The 21,497-nt window shown below is 36.9% G+C and overlaps 1 protein-coding gene across 2 annotated transcripts in view; it reads right to left on the bottom strand.

The window, feature by feature from the left end:
• Window positions 1–21,497, bottom strand: part of SH3D19 (SH3 domain containing 19) — a 139,374-nt gene that overhangs the window by 64,272 nt on the left and 53,605 nt on the right. For both annotated transcript variants that reach the window (XM_054562582.1, XM_054562577.1), the window contains exon 2: window positions 9,168–9,210. In XM_054562582.1, coding sequence (XP_054418557.1) covers window positions 9,168–9,210 — 43 coding nt within the window. The remainder of the gene's footprint in view (window positions 1–9,167; window positions 9,211–21,497) is intronic.

Below are 21,497 nucleotides of genomic sequence, written 5' to 3'. Positions count from 1 at the left end.
CTGTGCTTCATTGTCCTAATCAACACATTTGAAAAATCTGATATATGCTATGCCAGCAAGAGAAAATATTTTTAAAAATTAAAGTCCAGTTGTACAAGGATATTTATTAGGTGGTGTAAGGCCACAAACTAGCAACAGACTGAGATCCACAATGATGTATACCAAGTTTACTCAACTAAAGTCTATTTAATATAGATTTTGTAGAACTGTGTAAATGACTGCTTCTAAATTATACTGAAGAAAAGTAAAAAACTAATATAAAATATAACTAACCCAAGGGAAAGAAAGGAAAGAATTAGAATGAAAAAATTTAAGGACCAGGAGTTCCGTGGGCTCCCTGGACTGCTGAGAAATAGTTGGCTATACATGCCAATCTTGACGAAAAGTAATAAAACAGGAGCAGCTGCTATTCCAAAGTTAACTCCTGCTGATAGTTTAATTTGAAACAACTTCAGAGAAGCCTCCACACTAAGTACTAAGTGGCAGTGGTAGGCCAGCTGATAAAACTTTTCAATTACCCAACCGATACACCATATAAATGCTTCATTTTCATTCTCATCACACTAGGGGGAAATGCTAAAGTGACATTTCTTAAAACTACAATAAAACAACATAATATATATAGTCTCTGTAGAATGACATAAAATGTTAATAATGCTTTTACGTCTTCCACTGCAAAAGGACTTTTTCCTCCCACAAAACCTGCATACACTTTAATTTTTCACCTTGTTTACAGCATTACAGATGCTACAGCATAAGTAATGTTTCTCTTATAGCTTAGAAAACATAATGCCAGAAAGTAATTACACACAAGCTATAGTTTATAGAGGTACAGGAATCAAAACATATGGGCAAGGAAATGCTACAGAATTACAGTAATTAAACTAAGCCCAGCAGAGCATGACATTTTCATAGACATATTTAGAAAGAAGAACAGCAAAAACAAGTTAAATCTTTTGCTTTTAGCTAATCTATTTAAACCACAATGTGATGAGGATAAAAGTGTCAAATCCTCAACATACTTTTTATAAAAATAAAATCCTCAACATCTTCATAAAATCAACATCAGGGTACCAATTCAGGGTACCAAGACCCCTTCAAATTTTAATGATAAAGTGAGTTTTAATATCATCAACTACTAATTCTTAGTGCACTGAACTGTGTGCTGCAGATATGTTCCGCATGTTGAGTTTGAGTACCTCCCTGTGTGGGGTGACATTTCAGGCTGTTTTGGGAGCGTGTGAGGGAGAGAAACAGGCCCTCCTAAACCTGAAGTGGCACCAAACCACTATGAAGCTATCTCAGATTCAGAAATAGAAATACCTCCTGAGGGCATGAAAAATTTTAAAACTTAAAATAATTGTGAATGAGAATAGGTGTTCAATAGAAAGTTGAGAAAAAAATCAATTTTGGAAGAAGAAGTAGAGGTTTTCTTCCACATGTATACACAGATATAAACATGAAGATGTTTATTGCAGCATCATTTCTGTTATGAACTGGAAAACGACCCAAATGCTATCAATAAAGGACTAGTTAAATAAATAATAACATAAAATTCTATGTAGCAGTTTAAAAAGTAATGAAGTGGAAAGTGACATGGTAAAACTTTCTTAAATATAAGTGAAAAGGGCAAGTTGGTATAAATATACATGAATATATATGCAAACATATATATACCTACACGCTACACACAAATATATATACCCATTTATTCTATAATATATACTACATATATGCACAGAAAGCAGCCTAGGATAGGCATTGTACCACCAAATTCTTAATAATAGTTGTCTATGGAATAAAGGCACATATTTCTACACTACTAAAAAATGTTCTCATGTGTTACTTGTTTAACTCAAGTGACAAAATGGGACAAACACCAACAGAGCAATAAATGGTACTGCCAGTAAAGGGAATTACAGGAGTAGGACTGAGTGGAAGTGAAATACGAAGAATTTAATCATGTCTTTTTCTGAACAATCTTGACTATTTCCTCCTTTTTATTTTCCTTTTCAGTCATAAGAAAATTTCACTCAATTTTATGCAATATCCTATAAAAACCTCTCTATTGGTGCCACAGGATTCAAGGTGTTCTTAAAGTCCTTTTTAATTAATTATGAAAATTTTCAGAATTTTTTAAAAAGTGTAATTTTACAAAGCCAATTACTTAGCCTAGGAAACAAAACAGAATAGATAATGCTTGAAGCCCCCTGTGGACCCTTCTCTGACCCATTCCTTTGATAATCAATATCCTAAATTTACTATTTATCACTTCCATGCATCTTTGTACACTTTCATAAAATATATAAATACATATACATAGTAGATATGTAACCATAAAATATTTAATAAACAACATATTGTTTGCTTAACCTATGAAAACGAGTCAGCAATTACGTATTTATTTATTTTTTTTGGTATCTGGAGTTTGCAAGCTTTTAAGGTCAGACAGTAAACATGTTCAGCTTTGAGGGTCATATGGTTTCTGTTGTAGACAGTCAACTCTGCCGCTGTGATGTGAAAGCAGACAATACACAAACAAATGGGCACGGCTGAGCTCCTACAAAACTATATACACAAGCAGGCCAGATACGGCCCATTGCTGACCTTTGCTTAATATAAATGATATATTGTACCTATCCTTCTGCAACTTGCTTTCTATCATCCACAGTTATATTTCTGAGATTTATCTATGTTTTCATGTGTATCTGCAGTCCCCTTAATCCAAACAGTACTATTCTCCAAGCAGTACAGGAACATTCTAATACATGGTTCCTTTGGCACATGTGAAAGAATTTCTCTAGGGTATACAAATACCTCCTGAGTTGTACGGTATGGGCATTTTCAGCTTTACCAGATACTGCTCAATTGCTCTCTAAATATGATATAACACATTATTCTCATACAGACTTGCCAATCATTGAGATTTCTGTGCCAACCTGATGGATGTGAAATAGTATTTTATTATCATGTTACTATACATCTTAAAAATAGCAAGGTAAAGATACAATCTTTTCAAATATTATTTAGCCACTTGGGTTTCATCTTTCGTGAGTTCCCTCTCCCTTTTTTACTGAGTTATTTTTCTTTTTCTTTCTGATGTGTATTTTTTATAATGCTGGACACTAATTTTTGTCACCCGTGTGCATTGCACAGTCATAACTTGTCTTTTCTCATGCTTTTGAATCTTCATATACATAAATTTTAGATTTTTTTTCACATGGTCAAATCTTTTTCTTTGTGGTTTGTACTTGTTGAGGCTTAAGAACTCTTTTTCTGACTGCAGTCATAAAGAGTATGTAATATATGTCTTCAAAATGTTTCCATTTTAGCCCTGGCTGGTGTGGCTCAGTTGGTTGGAGCATCATCTTGTAACCAAAAGGTTGTGGGTTTAATTGCCAGTCAGGGCACATACCTGGGTTGCAGGTTCAATCCCTGGTTGGGTCACCGACAGGAGGCAACCAATCAGTGCCTCTCTCCCACCCTTCCTTTTTCCATTCCTCTCTCTCTAAAAACAAGGAAGAAATGTCTTCTGGGGAGGATAAAAAAAGTTTCAGTTTTACTTCTGTGCTTCTTATGTCTTCAGAGTCTACCTCGCGTGATGAAATAAAACAAACTGCATCTGAATTTTTATAAATATGGGTAATCAGTTGTTTCTGCACCATCTGTTGACATGTCCACCTTCCCCGCTGATCTGTAATGCCACCTCTATCACAACACACAATACAGAATTGTATGTGTCCATCTTTGCCTGTTATGAACTCTATTTTGTTCCATTAACTTGTTTCTCTCTTTGATGACAAAACCCTACCTTAATTACTTGCAAGAGTCCGCCTCCCTCTCTTGATCTTCAGAAATGATTGGTTATCCATGTCTTCCTTATGAATTGTAGAACCACTGAATTGAGTTCAAAAATTTATTTTGTGATTCCCTACCAAGTGGTTCAGTTGGTTGGACCATCATCCTGAACACCAAAAAGGTAGCATCCAATCAACGGTGAGGGCACATACCTAGGTTTTGGGTTTGCTATCCAGTTGGAGCACGTATGGGAGGCAAATGACCCATGTTTCTCTCTCGCATCAATATTTCTGTCTGTTTCCCTTCCTCTCTCTCTAAATCGATGAATATATCCTTGGGCGAGGGTTTTAAGTTTTTTTTTATTTTGTGATTTTTACTGAAATTTTACTGAATTTTATGAACAGTTATCAAAGAGGATTACAATAGGTAGTTTCAAGAAGGTTTTAGAAAGACTAAGGTTCAAATGATAATTTTTGAGAAGTACATTTAGAATCCCCTCTTTTGCTGCTTTCCTTTGTTGCTGCTATAAATTATTTCCTTGTAATAGGTAAAACATTTAAGACAGAGTAACAGGTTTTGCAGCCTGCGTAAGTCACTGGGCTCTTTTATATTACTCAGATCTAGTCGGGTGGTAAAAAACAAACAAACAAAAAAGAGCCTAATTTTCCATTAATGGCACCAATTGCCACAGGGCTTAACTTTCTCTATTTCCTTTTGCTCTTACTTCCCTCTTGATTAATTTATCAAACTGCCATTCCATAGTACATTTTTTCAATACTAATAGCTTGTCAGAAGTTACACATTCAAACAAAAAATATTAAATTCTGTAGAGTAAATCTCTCACTTGGAGTTTTACAATAAACTTTAGTATAGCAAATACTCTTGGTGGAATTACAGTAAAGAAATATATCTAGTTTAGTTTTAATTTACCATTTCACAAACTTTTTTGTGAGTGAATGTTTATTTCCTGCATACTGCTTAATTTCTTACAAAAGAGTGTTCCATGGGACATCAATTTGGGAAATAATGTATTTATACGAATAAGAAAAAGACAAGGATTTAGACATTTCTGACTTCCACACTGGTCATTCAGCAATAAGAAAAAATTAAAATGCCAGTATCAGAACAAAAAGCACCCAGCAAGACTTATAAAAATGCTTAAGCCTTTTATTTTATTTTATTTTATTATTTTTTTAGCTTGGGGTCTTAGCGTTGGCCTATACCTGATAAACCTTTCCCTTTAATCTGGTAAGAGTTATGCTTTCCTTCTTATTTCAACACCAAAATGAAAGAACAGGCAGACATCTCAGACTTATTGATCTCTTACTTTGGTCTTATAAAAAAGACAAGCAAAAGAAATGCATTTCTTTTATCCTTGCTGGGCTTTGAGCCCATCATTTTTGCAGCCAAGCAGCCTGAAGAGAATGAGCAAACATACCAAAATTAAATGCCTTTTGTTTGTGTTTTCGTCTTCCCGCTCTGTTTGTGCAGCAGGTATTAATCTGCTTGATGCACTGCAGGCCTGGCGGGGCAGTCATGCTCAGCTGACATGGCAAGGGAAGACCAGGTCCCTGCCAATCTCTCAATAGACACCCAGACAGAAAAGAGTAGCCTTCCATGAAAAAATATTTCTTTTCTCTTCTTATAGCGCACTCCTGCTTGTTGTTGCTGTAACAAAAATTCCATAATAGTCATGTGCAAGCTTTCGAGAGTCAGGTTCTTCCCAGTTTGCAAGGGGAAAGCATTGGCATTTCTCTTTCTCTTTTCAAATTGCATTTAGCATTTATTCAACAGGCATTTATTTATTAGGGGCCTCTTGCAGACCAGACACTGCTAAGAGAGGGTTACTAAGCCTAGTAGCACAGACCTTGAGAACCTAACAGTATAAATTAGAGATTAAAGAATAAAGTATTTTCTGAATACCCTCGAGTACCAAAACGTTGCTTGCAGTAGAACTATGAACAGTTGGATGCTGACTTCAGAGTGAACAGGCTGTCGGAGATTGGGAGTGTAAATCCAAAACAATGGGTGCTCCATGCTCCACGAAGCTGGAGACTTTTCTTGTTTTCTCTTGTGTCCTGAGCCTGGATTAAGGCCTCTCAACAAATTATTTATTGGCTATTGAATGTTCAAAGGATTACAGCCATGTGTGAATCTTTTCTCTTTCGTTCCCAGCATCACCTTGTCTAGCTTTTCCTTGACAAGTGTACCCTCACAGAGTGATCCATTCCAGCTTTGACCAGCTGCGTCAGGAAAGCCTTCCTCTTGCTGTGAAGTCACCCCTCCCCCCACCCCGAAACCTTCCATCCACAGGTTCACATTCTGCCCTCTGGGGCTCACCGGCACTCACAGAACAGTCCCCCACCTGCTACTTTTTATTCGAAAATGTCAAGTCTGCAGAAAAGTTGAATAGTGCAATTAACACTTAATAATAATTGGTAATATGCTTTTCATCCAATTGCCAATTATTAATATTTTCCCATACTTGCTCTGTTTTATCCCTTGCTGTTTTCTTTCTTTCTTTTTTTTTTTAATGAATCATTTGAGAGTACCTTGCAAATGTAAGACTACATCACACCTAATACTTTGGCATACATCTTCTAAGACTAAGGTCATTCTCCCATATAACAGCATTCCTATTACACATCTTAAAAAAAGTAATATTAATAAACTATTGTCTAAAATGAAATTCACATTAAAAGTGTCTCAATTATCCCAAAGTGTTTTGTTTAAAATCGGAATTTTAAAATTCCAGATTAAAAAGAAATTCAGTCGCTTTTAATCTAGAATATTTTTCTAGAATTTTTTGTACATTTTGTAACTTTTTTTTTTTGGCCAGGACTGCTGCTACCAAAGCACCACCTACATGTACGGCTAATGCATCATCTGGAGGCACATACTGTCAGGCTGTCTCACTAATGATGATATATAAGTTGACCACTTGATTTATAATGTGATCACCAGATCTCATTATTGAAAAAGTACATTTGCTCCTTTGTAATTAAAAACTTTAAGGCAGTGTGAATGTCTATGTCTCCAACTACTTTTTCCCTAAGTTTTAGAAGGCTCTGTGATCCTTGTCTGAATCAACCATTACATTGAAAATTACAAAATTATTATTTTCTAATTCTATGATTTCTTCTACATGGATTTTTAAAAAGCCAATGTGCTAGAATACGTTACCATCTAAAAACTGATACTCAGATTATCCCAGATTTGGCCAGTGGGAGCCTCCCGAAGCCTTTTTGACATGACTTCATTAGTTGAGCATTTCCTATCTTTTTGTCACATCGAAGTTCAGACTCACCTGTACTTTCCCCTTCCCCAGACCTGGCATCAGCTATTCCACCAAAGATCCCTGTTGCTTCTTAGTGGGGAATAGCATTTATGAGGAATAATGTTGCTAGTTTCTTTTATATGCCGGCCCTCCAAATGTCTGAAGCCAGTTATTTCTATCCCAAAATTCAGCTCCCAAAACTCACTGCTAGGCTGAATTCACCCAGTTCCTTACACAGTCTCCCTGTGACTTGTCTCTGATTTCTACGCTGCTCTCCTCTTTCATATTACCTGTCCCAACTCAGATGCTGTGTTCTATTCCAGAGGTTCCCAACCTGGCTATACATCAAAGTCACGAGGGGACTTCTTTCATATATAGATTCCCAGGATCTACTCACTCCATACTTACTGAATGAGAATCTCTGGGAGCATGGGACTCTTGTTTTTGTTCTATTGTTTGTTTATTTGTTTGTTTTTTAAGCTCTTCGAGTGATATTAACCACTGCACATATGATTTTCAAGGCCCTGTGGACCCAGAATCAAAAGTATGGTTTAGAGATATTACATTTTTTATACTGGACACTAAAATTCTTTCAGTGTAATTAAATGGATGCTGATATTTTGGAGGAAGAGGAGGCAATGACACAAAAATTTTGACTCATGATGAATTTGTGAAGAATTAAATCCTCAAGACTTTTTCAAACATATTGTTAAGTCACATCTCCGACATCTCATATTCAATTGGTTTTTCAAAACCAGGTGTAAGAATTTACATTTGTTCTAACTAAAACTCACATTGCTTAAGTCAAGCCTTCAGTATGCCAATGATCTTGTGGATTGTGATTGTGTCATGCTACGTATTTGCAACTTCATGTCACTCACAGTTCAGTGTGCTGTCGAAGTTCACTCTCGTACATCACTTTTTCCCCTCTTATTATTTTTTAAATTATTAACACTATCAATCTCACAAACTTTTCTTAGTATAGTGGTGGTCACATAATGGTATCTTTCTTAAAACTCATAGAATAATACACCAAAATGACTGTTTTAATGTACATGAATTATACCTGAAAAATATCAGCCTTGTATTTCAAATACTCAATGATATTTTTCTCCAAGATTAGGTCTCACTATTTTTGACTGACAATTTTCTGCAAAATGTATTGCTATTCTAATTAATGGCATTTTCATGGATTTTATATTTTTATTCATTTGAGACCAACACATTCTAGGGTTTACTGCCTTGCAAAAGCATCAGGGTTTGGCTTGCTGAGCCATTCAACCCAATGAATGCATTACCATTTTATCAGTTCCCACAACACAAAATGTAAAGAAAAAGTGATGGAAGGTGGGATAAGGAGAAAATAATATTAGAAAAATTATAATCCTTCACAGAACTGGATCAAAAAATTGAATTCTTGCCTAGAAGTGGAAGTTAAACAATTTTCTACCTGTAAGATTGACAAGGATTTTAAAAAGTACTCTTCAGTGCTGGTGAAGATTTTGGGAAACACTCTCGCACAAGAGTGGGTAAGAGACTTAAGTAATATAACTTGCTGGTCATTTGAAACTAATAAGAACTTAAAGAATTCAATTGGAATACACATACACTAATAAAAAACATACAGAAGAAACTACACCAAATTTTTAGCAGTAGCCAGCCATCTCTAGCTGATGAAAGACAGATGGCTGTGCTTTGTTTTTCAATGTTTTTTTTTAAATATTTTAAAAACTTCTACAGTGATCCCACGTTAGTTTATAATTAGGAAAAAAGCAATACACATTTAGAAAAATACCAGTTAAAGAAAAGGAAAATAAACCACAAAAGTAAAGAAATAGGAATAAAATAATTTTTGTAAGGATTTGCCTATCACTGATAGGAATTCTCAAAATAAAATGTTTTTCCAGTAGTTAATAATTTTATTAAAATTTTTTGTTCAGACAATAAACAGTATCTCCCTGTAAAGCTTCTTTGAATGCCATTGAAGATTCAAATATATAGTAACTCTAAAAGGGATATTTGCATTGCCTCCAAACAATACTTTTCAAATGAAAAGCTTCATGCAGGATTATTAAATATTATAATTTCATACCTTGAAGAACGATGCTCTGGTGGCTTATTTCGTTCGTTGCGATCTGTAAAGAAAGAAGACGGTTACATGTCAAAATGCTCTTTAGAAGCCCTGGAAAAGTCCTTAATTATGAGCTTCCATACCACTAGATTTCACAAGAACCGCCAAAGGTAACTGTGTCTTTTTCTGTATAAGGCTCTTCAGAGTGGAGAGGGGTTGGTTGCCTGACAGAGGAGGTAGAGAGGATTCAGAGAAAGACAGGGATATGCACTTTTCATGGCTGGTTAAAATCACCTACTTGGAAAATATATCATTACATGTATTATTTCGTTTCAAAGATCTTTGCTGTTTTAAACACTTTGCTAAAACAAAAACAAATTTAGCTAAGGAAAGAAAGTAAGGAAATTGAAAAGCCACAAATTACTCAGCTCCAAAAAAATTATTCCATGAATCATGGTTGGCAAAAACTTCTAACAGGATGGGGAAGGGGAAAAAATGAGCAGTCAGCTGCAGCAACATCTGCAAATACACTAAGACCAGTACAACCTCATCCTTAACTCTCTATCACCCAGAGCATTTCAGAAGTTGGATTTCACTGTGTCTGAGATAATTAGGTCTAATATGCTATAGGACAGTGGTTTTTCCCGGGGGGGATTTCACAACCCCTCCCCCAAGAAACATCTGGCCTGTCAGGAGACTTTTTTTATTGTTACAACTGGGGAGGAAGGAGCTATTGGCATCTAGTGGGTCAGACCAGGGATGCTGCTAAACATTCTTCGAGGATGCACCCTACAACAAAGAATCATCTTGCCAAAATGTCAACTGTGCTAAGGTTGAAAAACACCGCTACAGGGTAAGAGACAAGAGCTTGACTGCTTGAAATTTTCAAAAAGTGTCTCTTTGGAATGCTGAAAAATGTTCTTAATCAACTTGTATTATACAAGAGAAAGAACCACAAAACCCCCAGGTTGTCTTTTTGAACCCTGAATAACATTTTTGTGCAATACATGCTTCGAAATAAGTAAGATGAAGTAAAAAGTTCTCAGTGTTATGGAAAAACTAACAAAAGAAAGCAATGTGTAAGCCACAATAAAATCCTATGCAATGACTTTTTAAAAAAAAATCCTTTGCAATGTTGTCCAAATATTGTTTTCTAAAGTATCATCTGAATTATTACTAACATAATAAAATTTAATCCCAAAACAAAGATTAGACAGAAATTCTTTCCCCCCTTTAATTTTATTGCTGGTGGAATAGTATAAAGATAATGAAAATGTACTGCATAACTTCTAGAGAGAATTATGGAAGAAAAGGAATCAGATTTACATAGTTAAATGTATATATCAATTCTTTCTGAATGGGTTCATAATAATAAAGAAATGTTTAAACCAAAGACTTAGTACACAGGAAGACAGTGTTTTATGAAAGACTAACAAGGAGGAAGATTCACAATAAAACATGTTTGTTTAGCTATAATGCTTTCCAAACTGCACTCTGTTAGTATGCTTCTGGTTCCAATTTCTCTACACAGTGACTTAGTGTTATTGCCGCTTTTAAAACTTTTGTTTTAATTTGGTTTTACCCTGCCCTTAAATGAAAATATCATGGTTTTTTACTTGTTAAGTACCAAAAATTTAGTCATAGCAAAACAGCACACATTTTAACTGTATTTTCAATTGTTCCTCTTCAGCTTTTAGCCTGCTAGTTTTGCTAACAAAAGTAAAGTATAAGGTCTCAAAGTAAAGGTAGAAACTGGGTGCAGATCAGCTATCCTCTGAAAACAAAGCAACAGCTCTTACCTGTGGCTAAAGATGAGCTCAAAGTCTGCCCGTAATACCAATTGCTGTGGCTGTGATCCAAGTTTCGTACAGTTTATTTAGGCATGCAATACCAAACTCCCCCACAAATCTTTCTAGTGGTACAACACACAGGAGGAGGAGAGAAACGGAGTCACAAGGAGTGTAAACAAGACTCAGCATCTGAGGGCTTCCCTCCAGGGCCTAGAGCCTGTTCTGATTGGCAGATGTGCTATGACCAGTCTGCACAGCTGGAATGTGGCCACTCAGGAAGCGAATGGCTCATAGCTCTCCTTAATTCTTGGTTAAAACAGGAAAATTTATAGTTATTTTTATACTTTCTCTTCTAAGAAAATACAAATGCCTCCCCGAGGTACTTATCAAGCTAGTAGTTAAAAATCCAAGAAAATAAGTTGATAATCTGTTGAAGGACTTTTTTTTATTGTTCAAATACATTTGTCTCCATTTTCCTACAACCACTTTCCCCTACCCCACCCACCCCACCTCCCACCCTCAATCCTTCCCCCTGTTGAAGGATATTTTAAACATTTTCTCCCAAATTCACTCAATGTTATATTTTACATTTCTATGTAAATATACATACACATTGTTTGTAACATATTACTCCTAAATCCCATACATTTGATAATTTGAAGGTATGAGTAAACTAGTCATTGTTCACAATATTCTCCATTCCTTACTTCTTGACAATAGAAAACAAAATATGATACAGTTTCTTGGTGTGATCTTTTTCCTCAAAATACACAAATAATTGGACTTCAAATTCTGCCATGAGCCATCTTTTAGCTTGAATACATATAAATGTGTAGTGTATGTTGTCTACACATATTTTTATATTCTAATTTTAAGCAAAGTAATTTTCATGACAGTCAAGAATATTGTGCAATTGTCAAGAATACATTAGCAGTAATGCTGTATTTCTGGCAAAATAATATGTGGTTATTATTTTGGTCCAAAAGCCAAGACTGAACAAAACAAAGCACTGAGGGAAGATTCAAGATCTGGATTGTGCCAACAGTAATAAAACATTTGGATAAAATTCCCTCACGGAAAATGAGAACTGATCTATAGCAAACATGCAAATTTCATCTTGTGATATACAGCGCTATAAGCATATGGATTTTATTTATTTCAGATTAAATACTCTTTGGCACAGCCCCTCCCAATTTATTTTAGAGTTTCTAATTTTTAAATAATTAGAAGAGAGTATACTTGCAAAGCTTTCCTGAACTTTTATGTACTTAGAAATCATATAAACAACTGATTAGCTCAATTCATCATTTCTACAAAAAAAAAATTTTTTTTTTAAAAAGTGCTCTAATTCTAAAATTTGGTTGCCAAATGCTGCACATTTACTGCGGGTAATGCACTAACTCCAGGGGCCACCAAACTGAGCTTAACGATTTAGGTCAAAGATCAGCAGGACGCTCTCAACGTGAAGGTAGGCATGGCTGGACGGCTATGTAAACGTCTGCTGGCTTTGCAGGTGTATGTCACTCAGACACCCTCACATGGCGTGAGGGCACTTGCATTCCCTGTCCCTATTCACCCATGTCTCCCAGTTAATAGAGCTAATTGAGGAAATGAAAGAATGCCCTGCAAACAGAGTAGAGGCAGAAAATAAGGCAAAGCAGGTACAAAGGGTGTTGTTGATGACTGCCTGTGTGTAAATGCTGTGAGGGAGGGAAAGGAGGCCACGGGGGAAGCCGCACAGTACGGGGACTGGGAAGCAGGAGAGTGGTAGGAGGCTACACTGAATCAGTGACTGCGTGGGAGAACTCCACTCCAGGTTACCCAAGTTTTCCTGCCGTGATGACTTCTGGTTCTAAGTATTCTGGACATACATGATTCTAGTGTTTATGTATTTGGGTGGGATACCACCTTAACATAGAAATGGGCCCCTGTTCTTTCTGGAAATGGCTAGACAGATTCTATTGATGTGTAACCAGCCAGGGTAACTCTGAATCTAAGAATATGAAAAACACTTGGAAATGAAGATGACAAAAATGCAAATGTCATCTTTTGCTTTGATTAAAACTAAGAAGAATGGCCAACTCAGAATTTATGAGAATCTACTATAAGACATGCAGGCTTTAAGGATTTGGCTTTGATCACTTAACTGAAGAGAAAAATCAAACTTCACTGGGTAGGAACTTATTTGGCTAATTCGAGCCAGCAGTGAAAGCTCCTAAATCGTTCTTTGAAATTAGTGGGAAGACTCAGTCTACATGAATGAATACACACAGACACACTTGGGGTAGAATATGAAGTGGTATAAAGGAATCTGTGCTGTACCTCATATTGGAGAACTAAAATCTTTCCGTAGAATGAATACTGTCTATGAAGAGATTCTGTATCACACTCTTAAGCATTACTGTCAAATTCCAGCATGGATCTAAATATAGTGTTATTTTTTAAGAATGGATTAATCTGACATAAATGTTTCGCTTCACTGGTTGCTTCTTCTATGTGCCATGACCAGGATCGAACCTGCGGCTTTGGCATATCAGGACAGCACTGTAACAAACTGAGCTACAGGCCAGGGCTTTCAAACTGATTTTTAGTCACTTTTGAGGCTCCTGGAGTGACTAGTATATTGCTTTTTTAAATGGCAGATTTTCCATAATTATATTTGTTATTGTTAGAACTTCGGCAAGAAAGTTGCTATCTCTTTTGGTTTAAAACACCAAAATATTAAAGACAGTTTCTGTGAGTTACCATGACAGGAGAGAAATGAGGCCTTTTATCGAGAAATTTCCATGACCTCTGAGCATGCTTCCGTGGGTAGTGGAAGAGTCTGGTCTACGGCACTGTCAATACGGACACCTTTCATTAATTCTAATTATAAAGTGCCTAACTCATTAAAATGCAGCACCCTAATCACAGAGGGAGGAGATATCAGAGGTGGAGGCGAAGTTTTTTCAATACATGAGTTACATTTCAACAAAGGAGCAGATTGTCTGTGAAGTCCATTTTCTCCTCCCCGCGCCCACTGTCTTTACCTGCATTCTAGGTTCAGATCAGGCTCATCTGGACTGTTGTCCATTGAGTGGATTTTCTGGTTCCAGGCTCTGTCCCTCCAATTTAGCCAAACTACTGGCCACGTAAACCCATGCCTCAGAAAAATAGCAAATCACTACATGCCAGAGGTCCTGAGACGGTCAGGTGAGACGATGACAGTGACAGGCTGAGCACCTTGCCTGCACAGTGTAGGCACTTCTCTAATAAACTGAAGTCCTTGTGGTGCAGGACCAGGCACAGAACCCAAACACAGAAAGGTGTGAGAAGGACAAGTGGATCTCCCTTCCAATCCAATCAGGTCAAACCCTGATCTTTTAAGATTATATTAAATGTGTCCTTCCTTTAATCCTATCACGGATCTTTCATTTTGCGTTGTTTAGGTTAATTTGTGCAGTTTAGAATTACAAGGCTCCACAAAGAAGGTAACTACTTAGTGCCTCTAGGTATCTACTACTGGGTCATACCCATAATGGGGAAATTATAAATATTCAGTATGACAGTTAGGTAGAGGGTAAGAGCAGGAACTCTAAGTCAGACAGGGCTTCTCTGGAGTTCTTGCTTCACTATTTATTACCTGGATGATCTTAGCCAGACATTTAACCTCTGTAAGCTTCAGTATCCGCATCTGATAATAGCAGTGCCCATTTCATCAAGCTGAATGGGGATCAAGCGAAGACAAGCATAGAAAGGACAGTAAGGTTGCTGACTACAAGTGCTCAATACATGTTTACTATTATCATGATAATACCTGGGACACAGAATATTTGTGAAATTCATGATATTGGGTGTAGAATTAGCTAAAAGATGAATTATCCTTTGTCCAATATGGAGTTTTTAATTCTGTAAGGTTTTTTTTCTCGTGCATCACTGGTCAAGACAGGAGCGCACTCATAAATAACTTCCCAAACTCCCCATATCCAATGACTCCAGCCTCTTTCCTTTGCAGCCCTTTTGTACCCAAGGCTACCATGAAAACTTTTCCCAGTGCAGCTTCTGGCAGAAGTGATAAATAAGCCCTAACAGTAAGCAGCAGAAGGGAGAGAATTAAAAGACAGGCACAGGCAGTTCCTTCAGGATGGAAAGCTCTTGCCAAGAAAGGTCTGCGCTCTATCCTGCTCCTTGAAGCACATTCCTTGCCGTCTTCCCCATCCCTGCTCATGCCGTGCATATTAAGCCCTCACAGTCATTTTTTGAGACTCAAGAAGCCTAAGTAAAATGAATTTCCTAAGTAAAATGAGTGAGTGAAAATATTGAAATCTGCCTCCATATTTTAGGATAGTATGGATTTCTCTCACAAGAATCCAGAAGTCAAAGATTTAAATTATTTCTCGTGCCATTTAACATAACATTTAGATAGGTAACATTTAACCACAGGTTGCTTTTTCAGCTGTTAGGGTAAAAAGAAAGATTTTTTTTTCCTTAAAGAGCGAAAGGCCCATTCTTAGGGTCCCCTCTTCCTTTATTTCTGATTAATTCACAGATCTCATAACAAAGTTTTACCTTGTACAGCTTACTCTACAAAATGAGCAAATATCAGAAACCGCTGTAACCAAGAGATTCCATCATCAGCAGAGAAGCAGGAAACAAAGAGACAACCACTTTATCCCAAATACCAGGCACCTTATTCTGATGTAAGGCCATGCAAACCTTTGTACTACATGGATGAGGATTTTTTAATCTGAATTTTCAAACTAAGATTTTTATCCACAGTGGGGCAGTCTTGGTCTCTAATATAGAGTGATTTTTTTTTTTCTTTTAATCGGAAGACAGGCAAAGCCATATCTAGCCCTTACCACATCACCTTACCTAGGCATAGAGAATGTATTCTCTGGAAACGACACACTGCTTCTTGCAAATTCAAGCCCACCCATCTTCTTCCTCTCCACTTTGTTAATCAAATTTATATCCACACAACCACCTTCAAAATGCTACTGAACACAAACAAGGAGAATGCCAACTGTCTCACTGTATTTTTCAACTGTGTAGAATGCCTCTGAATGCTTTGTTCTAACTTTTCACAGTTCTAAAGATGCGCAGGATGTTTGAGAGGAGACCTGAGAGGCATTGCCATTTCTGCTTCAAAGCCTTCTCTGATTTCTCACAGTGAGAAATAAGGCTCCTACCTACCCTTCCCACATGCACACATACACACACACAGTGCCTAGTACTTGTTGGCACTTACCACATTTTGCCTCACATTATAATTCTTTTCATCTATGCCTTATTGCTTCAACTATTTTAAGTTCCTTCAAGACAGGGCCTATGTAACTATAGATATTATATTGTATCTACTGTGTATAAGGTACTCTGCCAATATGCCAATATATATCCAGTACACCCAGTACACTGGATATATATCTTACAATGCTTGGCAGAGTACCTTATACATAGTAGATACAATATAATATCTATCATTAAATACACTGATGTGGATCCTCTCCAACACCTCTGCAAACTGGAAATCAGCTGAGCTAAAACCCTCTTTGTGTTAAGTATATGGAGGACCTATACACTGAAAACTACAAACCATCATTAAGAGAGATTGCGCCCTGGCTGATGTGGCTTTAGTGGATTGAGCACTGACCTATGAACCCAAAGGTTCCTGGTTAAATTCCCAGTCAGGCACAAGCCTGGGTTACAGGCATATAAGAGGCAACCAACTGATGTTTCTCCAGCACATCGAAGTTTCTCTCCCCCTCTTTCTTCCTCCCTTCCCCTCTCTTTAAAAATAAACAAATAAAATCTTTTTTTTTTTTTAAAAAAGAGATTGAAAAAGACACAATGAAATGGAAAGCTATTCTATGTTCATGGGTTGGAAGAATCAACCTAGTTAAAATGGCCATAGTACCCAAAGCAATATACAGATTTAATGCACTTCCCACCAAAATTCCAATGTAAATTTTTAAAGAACTAGAACAATAAATCATCACATTTGTATGGAACTACAAAAGACTCTGACTAGCCAACGCAATCCTGATAAGAAAGAATGCAGTTGGAGGTATCACATTTCCTGACTTCAAATTATACTGCAGAGCTACAATAAACAAAACAGCATGGTATTGGCAGAAAAACAGACATGTGGGCCTAGGGGAACAGAATGGAGTGCCTAGGGGAAAAAACACATGTATATGGGCAAATAATTTTTGACCAAGGGACCAAAAACAGACAATGGAGTAAAGAAAGTCTCTTCAATAAATGGAGCTTGGAAAACTGGAAAGCCACATGCAAAAGAATGACACTAGATTACAGTTTGTCTCCATGTACAAAAATTAATTCAAAATGAATCAAAGATCTAAATGTAAGATCTGAAATAATAAGTTACACAGAAGAAAACGTGGGTACTAAACTTATCAACCTTGGTTGTAGAGAATATCTTAAGGATTTGACCCCAATGGCAAGGGAAGTAAAGGCAAAAATAAATGAATGGGACTATATCAAACTGAAAAGCTTCTGTACAGCAAAAGAAATTAAAAACAAAACAAAAAGCAACCAATGGAATAGGACATGATATTTGCAAAAACATCTTCAACAAAGGATTAATATCCAAAATATATAAAGAACTCATACAACTCAACACCAAACAAACAATCCAATTAAAAAATGGGCAGAAGACTTGAACAGACACTTATCCCAAAAAGAAATACAAATGGCCAAGAGACATATGAAAGGATGTTCAACTTCACTAGCTATTAGGGAAATGCAAATCAAAATTACAATGATAACCCACCTCAGACTGTTAGAATGGTTATTATCAACAAGACAAGAAGAGTTAGAAAGGTTGCAGAGAAAAAGGAACCCTCATTTACTGATGGTGGGAATGCAGAGTAGTACAGCCACTATGGAAAACAGTCTGGAAGTTCCTCAGAAAATTAAGAAGAGAGTTACCACATGACCCAGCAATCCCTCTCCTGGGTATCTACCTGAGAAATTCGAAAACATTTATTCACAAAGACACATGCACCTCTATGTTCATTGCATTATTTACGGTGGCCAGGACATGGAGACAACGAAAGTGTCCTTTCAACAGAGGATTGGATAAAGAAGATGTGGTACATCTATACTATGATATACTACTCAGCCTTAAGAAAAGATGAAATACTGCCATTTGCAACAACATGGATGGACCTTGAGAATATTATGCCAAGCAAAATAAGTCCATCAGAAAAAGCTAAGAACCATATGACTTCACTCATATGTGGGATATACAACTGAACCGTATAGACACAAAGGAAAGTGAGTGGGGGGTAGAGAGGAGATAAAGGGGGCCAAATACATGGTGACAGAAGATGATCTGACTTTGGGGGGTGGGCACACACTGCGCTATACAGATCCTGTGTCACAGAAATGTGCACTTTAAACCTATGTCATCCTATTAACCAAAGTCACCCCAATACATTTACTAAAAAAGGCCTTTGTGTTGTTTCTGTTTCTTTTAGGGGTAGCAGGGTGGGGTGTGGTTATTATTAATTCATAGAGGAAGAGATTGGGCATTACTGTGCAAAGCTTCAAATAATTTCAACTTGGAGTGAAAGCATTTTGAAATGCTACTTCAGAGTTGCAGAATTAATAAAAACATTATATTCATGTAATGAAAAATGCACTGTTTGGGAGAGCAGTCATTATAAAATATAGGAAAGTACACAAGGGATTTACTTCTGTGGCTCCCAGGTCACAGAAAACAGCTGAGAGGAATTCAAGACTTGGCTATCAGCATAACAACAACAACAATGACAGCTATTATTCATGAGTGTTTGCTATGTTAGAGGCATTCTTAATACATTCCCATTTAATCTTCACAGAAGTCCCATGATGCAAGTCTTTTCCATTTTATTGACAAGAAAGCAAAGTCTCAGAGCAGCTAGTTAAATAAAAAGGGAGTATGAATTTTCAATCCTGGATGTGAAGAATCCCAAAGTCCCTGTTTTTCCATTACATTAGAAGGCTGGAGGTCTCACTCATTTGATGAACTACAGGGTAAATGTATAGGAATTCTGTTCACTACAAGGCACTTATACTTCAGTATCAGACAGTGTGTTGTTTAGGGACTGAATCCAGGGCTTCACAAATTCTTTCCAAATGTCTCTGTGGTTTTCTTCAGCTCTGTAAAACTTTCAAACACCCTCTCATAAATTCCTAAGAATACAGAAGATTTTGACTTGGGTGTTTTACGACAAAATATCTGAGCTGGGAGAATGGCTCCAACTCACTACCTAGGGCTATCAGTAATCTTAGCTACTAACATTCAATTTATGGGTTCGGCAGAGCATGGATATAGGTACATGACGACAGGGACAATTCATTACAAAATTAACAGATTGTGAGGCAAGTTTAAATTTTGTTGCAATATTGTGTGTTAATTCCTGTATCCTCAGAGTGAAATTTTTAAAAATATATTTTCAGGTGTACAGCATAATGGTTAGACAATTATATGATTTACAAAGCGATCCACCTAATACTTCAAGTACCCAGCTGGCGTTATACATAGTTATTACAGTATAACCGATTATGTTCCCTATGCTGCACTTTACATCCACGTGCTTATTTTGTAACTCCTTACTTCCTTCATCTTTTTCACCAATCCTCCCACTCACTCCCATCTGGCAACCCTCAGTTTGTTCACTGTATCTACGAGCCTGTGTTTCTGTTTTGTTTGTTCATTTATTTTGTTCCTTAGATCCCACATATAAGTAAAAATCACATGGCATTTGTCTTTCTCTGTCTGACCTAGCTCACTCAGCATACCTTCTAGGTCAATCTACGATGTCACAAATGGTGACATTTCATTCTTTTTTTTATAGCTCGAGTAACACTCGATTGTACAAACGTACCACATTTTCTTTTTCCAGTTGTCTATTGATGGGCACTTGCATTGCTTCTGTAGCTTGGCTTTTATAAATAATACTGCAATGAACATAGGGGTGCATATATCTTTTCAAATTGGTGTTCTGAATTTCTTCAGATATACTCCCAGAAGTACAATCACTAGATCATAAGGCAGTTCCATTTTTAATGTTTTGAGGTATCTCCTCCACACTGCTTTCCGCAGTGGCTGCATGAGTCTACATTCCCATCAGTAGGACTCTGGAGTTCCCCTTTCTCCACATCCTCACTAGCACTTGCCGTTTGTTGATTTACTGATGATAACCATTCTGACAGGTGTGAGGTGATATCTCATTGTGGTTTTAATTTGCATTTCTCTGATGGTTAGTGATGTTGAGCATCTTTTCATATGTCTGTTGGTCATTTGTACGTCCTCTTTGGAGAAATATCTATTCAGGGCCTCTGCACATTTTTTAATTGGATTGTTTGTTTCTTTGGTGTTGCAGAGTGAAATTTTTTTTAAAAGGATAAAGTGAACTGAGAAAATTATTGTATTTTTTATAGGACACCAATATGATGTTGCTGATTTTCTTTTCAAATACAATTAGCCATCTTATTGCAATGCAAAGTCAACTCAATAATGATAGTTAAAACACATGATAGTTATTTTAAGCACACAAACACTGGGCGATGAGGAGGAAGAACTATAAGATATATTAGCCACACACCAGAAATTGGCTCTGGGGCAGCTTACGTGTCATTTATGCAAACCAGACTTTCAGCTATCTTTGATTTGCCTGTCATTACTATCTAAGTCTTATATATTATTCCACACCCAGAATCGTTAACACATATAGAAATGTGTTTGCATCATTCATGGATTAACGCATGTACCACAAGCAATTAAAAAATAGGTCTGAGCAACAGAGCAATCATTTGGTTAGGGGACTCCTCCAGCAACACAGAGATGAAATATAATACAAAACATATTCTACTTTGTTAGAAACCAAAGTAAGACGTGTGCTTGCTTTCCACAGAGCCATGGATGAAACCCCTGGAGTGAGAAGGATCTGTCACCTTCAGTTTGCTCAGGCTTGGATCTCTTTGATCTGCCCAGCCCTGGCCCAGAGAAAAAAGGGACAAAGATAATTCTGATTGTCTTGGAGGATATAAGATTGAGAATACAGTTGAAATACAACAATATCTACTTTCAATAAACAACAGACTAAGAAATCTTTGAAGCATCCCAGAGTAGACAGCATGTTATTTGAGCCTAATTTTAGGTTGGCAAATTTGAGAGTTAAATATGGGATGAAGGGCATCTAAGTTTAGGAGAAACTTGTACTATACAAAAGGGTAAAGGTGCATGGAACTAAGGAAAAGTGTTGAGTAATCCAGTTGTAGGTGGACTCAGTGTGTAAGGAAAATATATGAGGAGATGATATTACAAAGCCAATTCAGGATTATGTGGGGCAATTCATGAATGCCATACCTTGGCATTTGTACTATTCTATAGGCAATGGAGAAAGGATAACCCTGTGGGATGGACTGCGGTGGAGGGTGGAGAATGAAAGCAGAGACCTCTAACTACACCAAGACAAAAAGCCTGAAATAAGAGGACCAGGAAGTGAAGTGAGAGGATTGAATGGAAACAGATGGGATTAGGGATGGGCAACGTGCATTGAGGGAGGAG

The sequence above is a fragment of the Pteronotus mesoamericanus genome, unplaced genomic scaffold, assembly GCF_021234165.1.
Source record: "Pteronotus mesoamericanus isolate MK-2021 breed Mesoamerican mustached bat unplaced genomic scaffold, CSHL_Meso_final contig_163, whole genome shotgun sequence".
NCBI classification, from domain to species: domain Eukaryota; kingdom Metazoa; phylum Chordata; class Mammalia; order Chiroptera; family Mormoopidae; genus Pteronotus; species Pteronotus mesoamericanus.
This window is presented reverse-complemented; position numbering and strand designations above follow the sequence as displayed.